Raw genomic sequence first — 15,951 nt, 5'->3', positions numbered from 1 at the left:
ATTAAAAAGTTTGTCATCTAAGTCTATTGTTTTATTATTGTTGTCAGCTTCTAATATGCGTAGATGTTCATTAAGTGTGCCGTGGAGGCGTTCAATGTCTGAATTACCTGTCTTAAGGTATGGCGTGGTTACGTGTGACTCAATGCCTTGTTCTTTTAAAAATAACTTTACAGCACTATGTAAAATGCAACGATCGTTATCGAATATGAGTTTATTCATCTTTCCTAAAAATAAAATACGTTCTTTTAAAGCGGCTAGAATCGCAATCCAGTTTCTATCATTTAATTTATGAAATGTAGCATACTTCGAGAATTTGTCCATGGTTGTCAAATACATTTTATTTCGGCAGGGGTACCAAATATCTATATGGACTATATCATTAAAATGTGTAGGGGTTTCTGTTATTTGGAACGGTATTTTTAAAGGGTTTCTGTCATGCTTAGCTATAGCACAAATGGAACAATTATTTATGTAATACGTTATAGTTTTATAAAGTTTCGGGTAAAAATATTTATTTTTTAACTCCAAAAATACTTCTTGAATGCCTCGGTGGTTATTTCGAAGATGTTCATTTTCAATGATAGTCAACATATCATTTTTGTCAGAGATTTCAATTAGCTTAATATTTGATCGATACAGTGTCAAAGATTTATTATCGAAATTACTAAGGTAAATATTTTGAAACTTCATAAAAAGGTCATCATTTTCACAATATATACACATTATACCTTTATCTATTAATATATCTTGCATAATTTTATTGAGATCGGATTCAAAGGTTATTTCTATGTGCTTCTGGCACTTTTTGTTCACAATTTTTAACATACACTTTTCTTTTTCTCCATAACGTAGGTATATTTGATTCTTGTAGTAATTTATTGCTTTTTCAGTTATAAATATATAGTTCAAATTATCTTCAAGTGCACTGTGCACTGTCGCATCTGTTGATTTAATATCTATTTGATCATCACTTTCTCCATTGAATTGATTTTCTACACTTACTTGGCTATTAAAAATATTTTCTTTTACTGAATTTTTGACTTCGTCATTTACAAAATATCTACTAAGAACGTCAGCAACTGTGTTGTCTTTACCTTTTATATGCGAAATTTCAAAATCATACTCATTTAGTAGAATTTTCCACCTTTGTAGTTTCATGTTTGGCTCCTTAATGTTGTGTAGCCATACTAATGGTTTGTGGTCAGTTTGAATCTGAAACTTGCGACCGTATAAATATGTTCGGAAATGTTTTACTGACCAGACAACAGCAAGTGCTTCTTTTTCTATAGTTGAATAGCGAATTTCATGGTCAGACAATGTTCTTGATGCATAACAAATTGGATGGCCTTGTTGGCTTAAAACTGCACCTATTGCGAATTGTGATGCATCGGTTGTGAGTATAAACTTTTTATTAAAGTCTGGTGGTTGTAACACCGGTTCACTAGTAATAAGTTTTTTAAGAGTTTCAAAGGAATTTAAGAAATCTTGGTTTTTAAAATCTAATACAGCATTTTGCTTTAAAAGTCGAACCATGGGATATGCAACTTTGGCATAATCTCGCATAATTTTTCGGTAATAACCGGTGATTCCTAAAAATCGTTTGATTTCCTTTATATTAGAAGGTGGCTGCATTTTATTTATTGCATCAATTTTTGAGGGATCAGGTTTAATACCTTCACCTGTTACAAGGTGCCCTAAAAACCTTGTAGTCAATGCCGCGAAATGGCATTTATCAATTTGTACTTTTAAATTTGAATCGCGTAATGTGCTAAATACTTTTTTAATGGACTCTATGTGTTCCTGAAAACTGGTTGAAAAAATCAAAATGTCGTCTAGATAGACAACGCAAATTTTGTTAATATGATCTCTTAATACGTGGTTTATTAACCTTTGAAATGTTGCAGGGGCCGTTTTAAGGCCAAATGGCATACGATTAAATTCATAGTGGCCACTTGCAGTAGAAAAAGCCGTTTTAGCCCTATCGTCAGGATGTACCTCAATTTGATGGAATCCCTTAGCGAGGTCTATAGTACTAAAATACGAACATTTGCCCAACTTATCAAATATGTCCTCCATATTTGGAAGTGGGAACTTGTCGTCCACTGTTTGGTCATTTAATTTTCGGTAGTCTATCACAATTCTCCATTTTTGTTTACCACTGTTAGCCGGTTTCTTGGGTACAACCCATAATGGGGAATTGTAAGGACTACTACTCGGCGATATAATATTTTGTGCTAGCATATCCTGTATTTGCCTATCCACCTCTGCTCGGTGTATCACAGGATATCTGTACAGTTTGCTATATATAGGACTGTCAGATTTTGTTATGATTCGATGACGAATTTCACTACTAAAAGGTAAATTTTCGCCATCTTTATAAAAAATATCTTTAAATTTACTTAAAACTGTTTTTAAAATTTCTTCGTCTTTTGAATTTAAATGTGAAGGAAACATTTTAGGTAACGAGTCTTCCATAAATTCTTCTTCATTGGTCAATATTTTCAAAGTTTCAATATTCAGATAATCTTCTACTGCCAATTCTTCTTCTTCGCTAAAATAAATCGGTATTCTTGCATCTTTTGTTATTAAAACTCTATGTTCGTAGTCTATTTTACAACTCAAGCTTAGCAATATATTATTTCCTATCAGACCATCAAAATACCTGTGGAATTCAAATTCTAAAAAATTTACGTAAAAATTTGGCTTATTAAATTCTTTAAACAATGGAAAGCTATATTGAATGTCCGTTGTAACATCTCTATTAATTACTTTTGAGGTGATTGGACGTGATTTTATTTTCCATTTGGGATTGCATATATGTGGATTTATTATACTGAATTCTGCACCAGTATCTATTATAAACTTAAGTTTTCTTACGTTAGTGTTTATTGTTATATAGGGTAATTTCTTAGACCGTCTAATTGAAAATTTTGTTCATTTTCATTGACTCCTATTTCTATAGGCTCCGCAGGCGGATTTCTATTATTATACAGTCCTTCATTATTGTTGTTATTATATTGATTATAAAAATTACGTGAGCTACGATTCGTTCTATTTGTTTGGTTGCTGTTGTTGCTATTAAAACTTGGCTGAACAAAAGAATTCATACTGTTATGGTTATTGTATCGCCCAGAATTATTAATATTACTGTTGCTGTACTGTGGTCTATGTTGTTGGCTAACATTACTGCTAATATCGTTTACTCTATCGTTATTACTGAACTGCTGCCTATTCTGTTGATTAACATAATTATTCAGATTGTTTTCTCTGTTATGTTGTCTATGCTGTTGAGTAGCATAAGAACTCATGTTACTAACATTATGTTCAAAGTTATTATTATTTTTGTTAAACTGAGTACTGTTAAAAAAATTTGTTCGTTTGTTTGTATATTTCAAATAACCATTTGATTTTATAATATCATATGCATCTTTTAACGTTTTTGGATCCCTACTCACAATAATGCTTTTTACAGGTTCCGGTAAACCAAATTTAAATGAATTCAAGGCAATTCTGGCATTGCTTTCACTATTTATACTCAATGAACTATTTCCACTAAATTGTGATGCGTTATTTAATCGACATAATAATGTATTGAGTAAATTATAAAAAGCTTCAATTGTAGAATCACATCTACAAACTCGTATTTTATCGATTAATTCATCAACGGAATTTTTTTCGCCATGATTATCGATAAGAACTTTTCTTATTTCTGGCCAAGTGTCTGGATTCCCGTTGATTAAAATTGATCTTCTAGCACTCCCAATAATTTTATCTTTAATTTGGCCAATTAATAAAATTTTATATTCGTCAGCGGTGAAACTATTTAAAATTTGAACCATGGAGTCTATTCGATGTACGAAATTTGACAATGCGTCTCTATTTCCATCATAAGGAGGAATGCTATTTATGTTTGTCGAAATAAGTTTAAATTTAATATTGACATCTAAGTTCTTCATATTGAATATAATGAATTTACACTAAATGAATTTCTACAAAAATGATCAAAATATGAATTTGCTCTCTTTAATGTTAATTAAGTACATATATAAATAAATATATACATTTGTACATATGAGTGGAAAAATACCTTTTGACTCAATATTATTTCTTCTTAAGTTATTATACTTTATTTGTATTTGTTGCAATTGACGAGTTCGATCAAAGATGACTTTACCTACTTGATGAGAAAATGATTGTTGTTGCTATTTGCTCCCCGTTTTTTTTTTTCTACTCAAAATGTGCCCAAGTTATTGATTGATGTTCTCTTGTTTTGTAATTGTTGTTATATTTAATTGCTGATGTACATATGTTCATATATGCACACGGATATTGAGTTCTTTATGCTTGTTTTGTTGTTTTTAATATTTAATTTTGATTTTTCAGTTAGTTCATTTCTCGTATTTGGTTATTTTTAATATTTTTTTGTTGCATGCTCTCTTCGAGTAGCACAAATAAAAACAAATTGCATGAAATCAATTTATAGTTCTCTCGAAGGTGACCTCCAAATCACTTTTTTCTTTTTACAGTTTCTGAGAATGCAAATTTTTCGTTCTTTCTCTTTTTTTTTATGCTGTTTTTGTATAGCACAAATTAACTAATAAAAAATATGCTTGTAATAAAGTTGTTGTTCCCTCTCCAAGGTGAACTCCAAATTACCGTTTTTTCTTTCTACAGTTTTTAGAAAAGACATTTTTTCTTTCACATTTCTTGTTTTCTTGTATTTTTTATTTTTATTTTGGAGTGTTTTAAAACGTCTTTTCTGCACAATTTCACATAAATCACAATAAATTTTGTATTAAAGTCAAACAAATATCCTTTTCGAACGATTTTGCTGCTTTTTCGTGACTCAAAAACTTAGTTATTTATATTTTTTTGTGTAGAACTTCACGCTAATCACAATAAAATTTATGTTTAAAACAAATGTTCTTTTCGAACAGTTTTGCTCATTTTTCTTAAGTCAAAAAACGTAATTAAGATTTCGGATATTTAAAATTTGAGTGTCAATCACAATAAAATTTGCGTTTAAAACATATGTCCTTTTCGAACAATTTTGCTTTACTCAAAAAATTTTTTTTTTTTTTTTTTATTTTTATTTTGCAGTGCGTGTTAGGTTCGTGTAAGACTGCGCCAGAAAATGATGCTAATGTCTTTATGTGTCAAAGAACTTTTATTAACTGCTCATTATACAAAAATGTGTAACATACATAAACCTTAAACGGAATTAGAAAATACAATTATTGAGAAAGAGAAAGTAAAGGAAGTAATGTAGTTATGAATGTATGTTCTGTGTTACATAGGTATGTATGTACGTGTTGATGTTAAATGTGAGTACGTATGTAAATAGTGGGTGTAATGAAAGAGAGTAGTTTCAAATAGAAGTAAGCTTAATAAGTAAAATAAATATGAGAGTAGGACTAAGCTTAAATTAAGAGTAAGATTAAAGTTAGTAAGTATGTATAAGTAAATATAAGTAAGTATAAGCGTACGTAAGATTATAATGTAACTATCTAATATATATTATAAATGGGAAAGTTTGGATGTTAAGATGTTTGGATGTTTAGATGTTTGGATGTTTGGATGTTTGGATGTTTGGATGTTTGTCCAGACGTTTGTCTTTGTGACTCAATAACGCAAGAACGGCTGGACCGATTTGGATGAAATTTTGCACACATATAGCCAATAGTCTAGAAGGATCTACTAGCTATATATTTTTCAAAAGGGGCGTGGTCCCCGCCCCCTAGGAACAGTTATAATTTAATTATTATATTTTTTCGTTTTTGCGACTGAATCACGCAAAAATGGCTACACGGATTTTGATGAAATTTGGGACACAGACAGTAGTCTACTAGCGAAATTTTTTTCGAACATGGAAAGAGGGGTGGGGGTCCCACGACCCTTCGAGAAATTATTTTTCATAATTTTTACACATTATAACTTTACGTATACTGGCCTTCACCAATATCACAGACTCAAGGGGTCAAATAAGTCGAGGGCTTACAAAGTAAGCAGTGACACCCTCCGCCCGCCCCCCTTTATATCCCCTCTGGTGTAAAATCCATAAATTGTTATAACTCAATCTAAATTTTCTCCTAAATCAATAGTTTTTGGTATCTGGTACATACAGAACGAGATCTAGACAATTTTGGAGGAACGATCAGTGGTCCTCTCCTCTACTCCCGCCATCCGCCCTCCATCAATTGTTTTTATTAGCACGCTTTTATTAGCTTTACCTGTATGTTTCTATCTAACTTTTTATTCGCTCCAATGCGCCTGCTGCCTTATTAACATGGTTTTATAATTAGCTTCACCTTATTTGTAATCCCGTAAGGGTCATATCGAGACCCTTCCGGGATCATTTCTGGATGGTTTTCGGGATCGGTCCGGGATTACGCCGGGGTAATTTCGGGACTTTTTCGGGACTATTTCGGGATCATTTTGGGACCCTTCCGGGATCATTTCTGTATAGTTTACGGGATCCGTCCGGGATCCCGTCGGGGTTATTTTGGAACATTTTCGGGACTATTCCGGAATCATTTCGGAACTATTTCGCGATCATTTGGGGACCCTTCCGGCATCATTTCTGGATGGTTTTCGGGATCCGTGCGGGATCTCGTCGGGGTCATATGGGGACTTTTTCGGGATCATTTGAGGGATCTTCCGGCATCATTTCTGGATGGTTTTCGGGATCCGTCCGGGATATCGTCGGGGTCATTTGGGGACTTTTTCGGGATCATTTGGGGGCTCTTCCGGCATCATTTCTGGATGGTTTTCGGGATCCGTCCGGGATCTCGTCGTGGTCATTTGGGGACTTTTTCGGGATCATTTGGGGGCTCATCCGGCATCATTTCTGGATGGTTTTCGGGATCCGTCCGGGATCCCGTCGGGGTCATTTCGGGACTTTTTCGCGACTAATACGGGATCATTTGGGAACCCTTTCGGCATCATTTCTGGATGGTTTTCGGGATCCGTCCGGGATCCCGTCGGGGTCATTTCGGGACTTTTTCGCGACTAATACGGGATCATTTGGGAACCCTTTCGGCATCATTTCTGGATGGTTTTCGGGATCCGTCCGGGATCCCATTAGGGTAATTTCGGGACTATTAGGGGATCATTTGGGAACCTTTCCGGCATCATTTCTGGATAATTTTCGGGATCCGTCCGGGATGCCGACGAGGTCATTCGGGACTATTTCGGGATCATTTGGGATACCTACCGGCATCATTTCTGGATGGTTTTTGGGATTCGTCCGGGATCCCGTCGTGGTCCTTTCGGGACTTTTTTTCGACTAATACGGGATCATTTGCGGACCCTTTCGGCATCATTTCTGGATAGTTGTCGGGATCCCGTCACGGTCATTTCGGGACTATTAGGGGATCATTTGAGGACCTTTCCGGCATCATTTCTGTATTGTTTTCGGAATCCTTTCGGGATCCCGTCAGGGCCATTTTGGAACTTTTTTGGGGCTAATACGGGATCATTTGGGGATCCTCTAGGGGTCGTTTCGTGACTTTTTCTGTTTTATTTCGGGATCATTTGGGGACCCTTCCGGCATAATTTCTTGATGGTTTGCCGTATCCATCAGGGTCATTTCGGGACCATTTTGGGATCATTTGGGGACCCTTCCGAGATCATTTCTGGATCCGTCCGGGATGCCGTAGGAGCCATTTCGGGATTTTTTGTTACTTTTCCGGGATAGTTTTCGGACCCTTCCGAGATCATTTCTGGATCTGTGCGGGATCCCATCTGGCTCATTTCCGGACTATTTCGGGATCATTTTGGGATCCTTCCGGAATCATTTCTGTATGGTTTTCGCGATCCGTCGTTGATTCCCTCGGAGCCATTTCGGAACCTTTTCTGGAGTATGTCGGGGTCATTTGGGGACTTTTTCGGGATCATTTGGGGCTCTTCCGGCATCATTTCTGGATGGTTTTCGGGATCGGTGCGGGATCTCGTCGGGGTCATTTGGGGACTTTTTTGGGATCATTTGGGGGCTCTTCCGGCATCATTTCTGGATGGTTTTCGGGATCCGTCCGGGATATCGTCGGGGTCATTTGGGGACTTTTTCGGGATCATTTGGGGGCTCTTCCGGCATTATTTCTGGATGGTTTTCGGGATCCGTCCGGGATCCCATCAGGGTAATTTCGGGACTATTAGGGGATCATTTGTGGACCTTTCCGGCATCATTTCTGGATAAGTTTCGGTATCCGTCCGGGATGCCGACGAGGTCATTTCGGGATTATTTCGGGATCATTTGGGATACCTACCGGCATCATTTCTGGATGGTTTTTGGGATTCGTCCGGGATCCCGTCGGGGTCATTTCGGGACTTTTTCTCGACTAATACGGGATCATTTGCGGACCCATTCGGCATAATTTCTGGATAGTTGTCGGGATCCGTTCGGGATCCCGTCACGGTCATTTCGGAACTATTAGGGGATCATTTGAGGACCTTTCCGGCATCATTTCTGGATAGTTTTTGGAATCCTTTCGGGATCCCGTCAGGGTCATTTCGGGGCTTTTTCGGGATCATTTACGGATGGCTTTCAGGATTCGTCCGGGAACCCGTCAGGGTAATTTCTGGACTTTTCCGAGACTATTTCGGGATCATTTTGGGACCTTCCCAAGATCATTTCTGGATGGATTTCGGGATTTGTCCGGGATGCCCTCAGGGTCATTTTGAGACTATTAGGTGAGCATTTGAGGACCTTTCCGGCATCACTTCTGGATGGTTTTCGGTATCCTTTCAGATTCCCGTCGGAATAATTGCGGGACTTTTTCGGGATCATTGGGGTCCCTTCCGACATCATTTCTGGATGGTTTTTGGGATTCGTCCGGCATCCCGTCGGGGTCATTTCGGGACTTTTTCTCGACTAATACGGGATCATTTGCGGGCTCTTTCGGTATCATTTCTGGATAGTTGTCGGGATCCGTTCGGGATCCCGTCAGGGTCTTGTCGGAACTATTGGGAGATCATTTGAGGACCTTTCCGGCATCATTTCTGGTTAGTTTTCGGGATCCTTTCCGGGTCCCATCAGGGTCATTTCGGGACTTTTTCGGCATCATTTAAGATTGCTTTTCAGGATTCGTCCGGGATCTGTCAGGGTAATTTCTGGACTTTTCCCAGACTATTTCGGGATAATTTTGGGACCCTCCCAAGATCATTTCTGGATGAATTTCGGGATCTGTCCGGGATGCCGTCAGGGTCATTTTGGGACTATTAGGTGATCATTTGAGGACCTTTTCGACATCACTTTTGGATGGTTTTCGGTATCCGCTCAGGATCCCGTCGGAATTATTGCGGGACTTTTTCGGGATCATTTGGTGTCCCTTCCGGCATCATTTCTGGATGGTTTTTGGGATTCGTCCGGCATCCCGTCGGGTTCATTTCGGGACTTTTTCTCGACTAATACGGGATCATTTGCGGGCCCTTTCGGCATCATTTCTAGATAGTTGTCGGTATCCGTTCGGGATCCCGTCAGGGTCTTTTCGGAACTATTAGGTGATCATTTGAGGACATTTCCGGCATCATTTCTGGATAGTTTTCGGGATCCTTTCGGGGTCCAGTCAGGGTCATTTCGGGAATTTTTCGGGATCGTTTAGAGATGGCTTTCAGGATTTTTCCGGGAACCCGTAGGGTAATTTCTGAACTTTTCCGAGACTATTTCGGGATAATTTTGGGACCTTCCCAAGATCATTTCTGGATGGATTTTGGGATCAGTCCGGGATGCCGTTAGGGTCATTTTGGTATTAGGTGATCATTTGAGGACATTTCCGGCATCATTTCTGGATAGTTTTCGGGAACCTTTCGGGGTCCAGTCAGGGTCATTTCGGGACTTTTTCGGGATCATTTAGAGATGGCTTTCAGGATTCGTCCGGGAACCCGTCAGGGTAATTTCTGAACTTTTCCGAGACTATTTCGGGATAATTTTGGGACCTTGCCAAGATCATTTCTGGATGGATTCCGGGATCCCGTCAGGGTCATTTAGGGGTGCGTTCGAGATCCCGTCAGGGTCATTTCGGGACTTCTTCGGGACTATATCGGGATAATTTCTGGATGGTTTATGGGATCCGTCCATGACCCCTTAAGGGTCATTTCGGGACTATTAGGTGATCATTTGAGGACCTTTCCGGCATCACTTCTGGATGATTTTCGGTATCCGTTCGGGATCCCGTCGGAATCAATGCGGGACTTTTACGGAATCATTTGGGATTCCTTCCGGCATCATTTCTGGATGGTTTTCGGGATTTGTCCGGGATCCCGTCGGGGTTATTTCGGGACCTTTTCGGGGCTAATACGGGATCATTTGGGGATCCTCTAGGAGTCGTTTCGTGACTTTTTCTGTATTATTTCGGGATCATTTTGGTACCGTTTCGGCATAATTTCTTGATGGTTTGCCGGATCCATCAGGGTGTCATTTCGGGACCATTTTGGGATCATTTGTTACTTTTCCGGGATAGTTTTTGCACCCTTCCGGGATCATTTCTGGATCTGTGCGGGATCCCATCTGGGTCAATTCCGGACTATTTCGGGATCATTTTGGAATCCTTCCGGAATCATTTCTGTATGGTTTTCGCGATCCATCGTGGATCCCCTCGGAGCCATTTCGGAACTTTTTCTGGAGTTAGTCGAGATAATTTAGGGACCCTTCCTGGATATTTTCTGGATGGTTTTTGAGATCCGCCCGGGAGCCCATCAGGGTCATTTCGGAACCTTTTCGGGATCATTTTGGAACACCTTCAGGGATCATTTCTGTGTGGTTCTCTACATACGTCTAGAATCGTGTCGCTCTCATTTCGGGTTTTTTTGGGACTATTCGGGGAACTTTTGGAGACCCTTTCGGGGCATTTCTGGATGGTTTTTGGGATCCGTCCGCGATAGCGTTGGGGTCATTTCGTAGCTTTTTCTGGATAATTTCGGGATCATTTGGGATCCTATCAGGTTATCAGCTCATTTAGTTCTTTTTTTTACTCAATTACAAAAATAAAATGCATTAGACAGAAAGCAAAATTTTAAACAGATAATAAGCAGGCTAACGCGAATAGCCCATATATTTAAAATTTTCCTTGCGGACGGGGCCGCGGGTAAAGGCTAGTATATTATAAATGGGAAAGTTTGGATGTTAAGATGTTTGGATGTTTGGATGTTTAGAAGTTTGGATGTTTGGATGTTTGGATGTTTGGATGTTTGTCCAGACGTTTGTCTTTGTGACTCAATAACGCAAGAACGGCTGGACCGATTTGGATGAAATTTTGCACACATATAGCCAATAGTCTAGAAGGATCTACTAGCTATATATTTTTCAAAGGGGGCGTGGTCCCCGCCCCCTAGGAACAGTTATAAATTAATTATCATATTTTTTCGTCTTTGCGACTGAATCACGCCAGAATGGCTACACGGATTTTGATGAAATTTGGGACACAGACAGTAGTCTACTTGCGAAATTTTTTTCGAACATGGAAAGAGGGGCGGAGGTCCCACGACCCCTTCGAGAAATTATTTTTCAATAATTTTTACACATTATAACTTTACGTATACTGGCCTTCACCAATATCACAGACTCAAGGCGTCAAATAAGTCGAGGGCTTACAAAGTAAGCAGTGACACCCTCCGCCTGCCCCCCTTTATCTACCCCTCTGGTGTAAAATCTATAAATTGTTATAACTTAATATAAATTTTCTCCTAAATCAATAGTTTTTGGTATCTGGTACATACAGAACGAGATCTAGATAATTTTGGAGGAACGATCAGTGGTCCTCTCCTCTACTCCCGCCATCCGCCCTCCATCAATTGTTTTTATTAGCACGCTTTTATTAGCTTTACCTGTATGTTTCTATGTAACTTTTTATTCGCTCCAATGCGTCTGCTGCCTTATTAACATGGTTTTATAATTAGCTTCACCGTATTTGTAATCCCGTAAGGGTCATATCGAGACCCTTCCGGGATCATTTCTGGATGGTTTTCGGGATCGGTCCGGGATTACGCCGGGGTAATTTCGGGACTTTTTCGGGACTATTTCGGGATCATTTTGGGACCCTTCCGGGATCATTTCTGTATAGTTTTCGGGATCCGTCCGGGATCCCGTCGGGGTTATTTAGGCACATTTTCGGGACTATTCCGGAATCATTTCGGGACTATTTCGCAATCATTTGGGGACCCTTCCGGCATCATTTCTGGATGGTTTTCGGGATCCGTCCGGGATCCCGTCAGGGTACTTTCGGGATCATTTGCGTACCTTCGAGAGATAAATTCTTGATGGTTTACGGGATCATTACGGGACTTTTTCAGGGTTATTTTGGGTCCCTTTAGGCATCATTTCTGGATGGTCCTCGGGATTCGTCCGGCATCCCGTCGGGGTCATTTCGGGGCTTTTTCGCGACTAATACGGGATCATTCGGCATCATTTCTGGATGGTTTTCGGGGTCAGTTCGGGATCTCGTCGGGGTCATTTGGGGACTTTTTCGGGATCATTTGGGGGATCTTCCGGCATCATTTCTGGATGGTTTTCGGGATCCGTCCGGGATCTCGTCGGGGTCATTTGGGGACTTTTTCGGGATCATTTGGGGGCTCTTCCGGCATCATTTCTGGATGGTTTTCGGGATCCGTCCGGGATCTCGTCGGGGTCATTTGGGGACTTTTTCGGGATCATTTGGGGGCTCTTCCGGCATCATTTCTGGATGGTTTTCGGGATCCGTCCAGGATCTCCTCGGGGTAATTTGGGGACTTTTTCGGGATCATTTTGGGGCTCTTCCGACATCATTTCTGAATGGTTTTCGGGATCCGTCCGGGATCTCGTCGGGGTCATTTCGGGACTTTTTCGCGACTAATACGGGATCATTTGGGAACCCTTTCGGCATCATTTCTGGATGGTTTTCGGGACTTTTTCGCGACTAATACGGGATCATTTGTGAACCCTTTCGGCATTATTTCTGTATGGTTTTCGGGATCCCATCAGGGTGATTTCGGGACTATTAGGGGATCATTTGGAAACCTGTCCGTTATCATTTCTGGTTAATTTTCGGGATCCGTCCGGGATGCCGACGAGGTCATTTCGGGACTATTTCGGGATCATTTGAGATACCTACCGGCATCATTTCTGGATGGTTTTTGGGATTCGTCCGGGATCCCGTCGTGATCATTTCGGGGCTTTTTCTCGACTAATACGGGATCATTTGCGGACCCTTTCGGCATCATTTCTGGGTAGTTGTCGGGATCCCGTCACGGTCATTTCGGGACTATTAGGGGATCATTTGAGGACCTTTGCGGCATAATTTCTGGATTGTTTTCGGAATCCTTTCGGTATCCCGTCAGGGTCATTTTGGGACTTTTTCGGGGCTAATACGGGATCATTTGGGGATCCTCTAGGGGTCGTTTCGTGACTTTTTCTGTTTTATTTCGGGATCATTTGGTGACCCTTCCGGCATAATTTCTTGATGGTTTGCCGGATCCATCAGGGTCATTTCGGGACCATTTTGGGATCATTTGGGGACCCTTCCGAGATCATTTCTGGATCCGTCCGGGATGCCGTAGGAGCCATTTCGGGATTTTTTGTTACTTTTCCGGAATAGTTTTTGGACCCTTCCGGGATCATTTCTGGATCTGTGCGGGATCCCATCTGGGTCATTTCCGGACTATTTCGGGATCATTTTGGGATCCTTCCGGAATCATTTCTGTATGGTTTTCGCGATCCGTCGTTGATTCCCTCGGAGCCATTTCGGATCTCTTTCTGGAGTATGTCGGGGTCATTTCGGGACTTTTTCTCGACTAATACGGGATCATTTGGGGACCCTTTCGACATCATTTCTGGACGGTTTTTGGGATTCGTCCGGGATCCCGTCGTGGTTATTTCGGGACTTTTTCTCTACTAATACGGGATCATTTGCGGACCCTTTCGGCATTATTTCTGAATAGTTGTCGGGATCCGTTCGGGATCCCGTCACGGTCATTTCGGGACTATTAGGGGATAATTTGAGGACCTTTCCGGCATCATTTCTGGATAGTTTTCGGAATCCTTTCGGATAGTTTCAGGATCCCCTCGGAATCATTGCGGGACTTTTTCGGGATCATTTGGGGTCCCTCCCAATATCATTTCTGGATGGATTTCGGGATCTGTCCGGGATCCCGTCAGGGTCATTTAGGGGTGCGTTCGAGATCCCGTCAGGGTCATTTCAGACTTCTGGTATGGTTTTCGCGATCCATCGTGGATTACCTCGGAGCCATTTCGGAACTTTTTCTGGAGTTAGTCGGAATAATTTAGGGACCCTTCCTGGATATTTTCTGGATGGTTTCTGAGATCCGTCCGGGAGCCCGTCAGGGTAATTTCGGAACTTTTTCGGGACTATTTCGGGATCATTTTGGTACCCTTCAGGCATCATTTCTGTGTGGTTATCTGGATAAGTCTAGAATCGTGTCGTTGTCATTTCGGGTTTTTTTGGGACTACTTCGGGAACTTTTGGAAACACTTCCGGGGCGTTTCTGGATGGTTTTCGGGATCCGTCCGCGATAGCGTCGGGGTCATTTCGTGGCTTTTTCTGGATAATTTCGTTATCATTTTGGGATCCTATCAGGTTATCAGCTCATAAAGTTCTTTTTTTTACTCAATTACAAAAATAAAATGCATTAGACAGAAAAAAAATTTTAAACAGATAACTTTATAAGCAGGCTAACGTGAATAGCCCACATATTTCATTTTCTCCTTGCGGACGGGGCCGCGGGTAAAGGCTAGTATTTATTAAAGCTGATAAAAACTGCGTTAATAAAAGAAGCGTAGAAGCTAGAAACATCAGCGACATCTATACGTGTATTTTCTAACGATGTCAACAATCATCAGCTGCTCTACATAGTCCATCAAGCACTAACCGGCTGACAAAATATCAACAAACGTCAAATACGTATATATATAGTTTGTTGTTTGAATTTACATTGTGTTCATTTTATTACTTATTTATTTTAAATTTTATTCAAATTTATAAAATACTAATCACAAAGTCCTATAATTCAAAATTTTATATATGACCATTTCTGCACAATGCAGAAAACAAAATATCTATACAAAACAACTGGACAAGGAAGAACGCAGTCATTTTGAGTAAGAATCTGTGATTTCAATAATTGTGTTATATATGTACTTTTGTGTGTATATGTAATTAATAATTATTAACCCTTTTTTGCAACACAAGGCCTTATATACTAAGTTTTATATTTTTTTGTCATTAGGCCCTGAAGAAGACCAAAATAAAAGGTCGAAACGTTGGCGAGAAAATAAAAAACGGCGTTTTTCTGATTTACTGGACTGTAAACCCGAAACCAAAAAAAAAAAAAAAAAACAAACTTAAAATAAAGTTTTTAAAAATATCACACACAGAGTAACAATGAATTTCGTGATGAAAGTTTAAATGAAAAGTTTGTGACGTTCGTAAGCACGGTGAACATGTTCACGAAAACTCACACATATAAGTGTAAACATATAAACATCAGCGAAAAAAAACGCGCACGTGTAAAATTTTGCAACAACAATAATAATCAAATTAGCACCAAGCAAATCGAATAAAATTTACGTCATTGTCATACTTCGCTGAGTTTAGATACGTTGGTAGAAATACGGATATTAGTTAGGTACACACACAAACACTCGCGCATCCACATATAGTTCCCAAAATTTTCCCATTTTTCCGTTTTATATTGACTTTTCATTTTGCAGTTTACTTTTGATATATGCTTGTGTTAGCACAAAATCAAAAGTTAATAGTCAAAAATAGTCTTTATGAAGTAAAATGTATTTAATGCATGACACGAAAAGCAGTTGGTAATAGAACGGAAAAGCAAAGGGTGTGATTTGAGGGGTATGCATTAAAGTTGTACGCCGATCACTTTATTGCCGGCGTGCGCCGTCGTATCCACCAAAGATAATATTCAGAAAAGGTCGAGTTTTTGGCCATTTTGTACCTTTCATGG

General features: G+C 39.8%; 2 protein-coding genes across 6 annotated transcripts in view; one reads left to right on the top strand and one right to left on the bottom strand.

Moving 5' to 3' along the window:
* Naam (Nicotinamide amidase) overlaps positions 1–15,951 on the top strand; it is a 271,292-nt gene that overhangs the window by 193,250 nt on the left and 62,091 nt on the right. The gene's annotated exons all lie outside the window — the stretch shown is intronic.
* LOC137233723 (probable ATP-dependent RNA helicase ddx42) lies at positions 2,876–5,152 on the bottom strand. Its single transcript, XM_067757033.1, has one exon. It carries the CDS (start codon positions 3,954–3,956, stop codon positions 2,892–2,894), a length of 1,065 nt encoding a protein of 354 aa, XP_067613134.1. The 5' UTR covers positions 3,957–5,152; the 3' UTR covers positions 2,876–2,891.

The sequence above is a fragment of the Eurosta solidaginis genome, chromosome 1 (assembly GCF_040869045.1).
Source record: "Eurosta solidaginis isolate ZX-2024a chromosome 1, ASM4086904v1, whole genome shotgun sequence".
Taxonomy (NCBI): Eukaryota; Metazoa; Arthropoda; class Insecta; order Diptera; family Tephritidae; genus Eurosta; species Eurosta solidaginis.
This window is presented reverse-complemented; position numbering and strand designations above follow the sequence as displayed.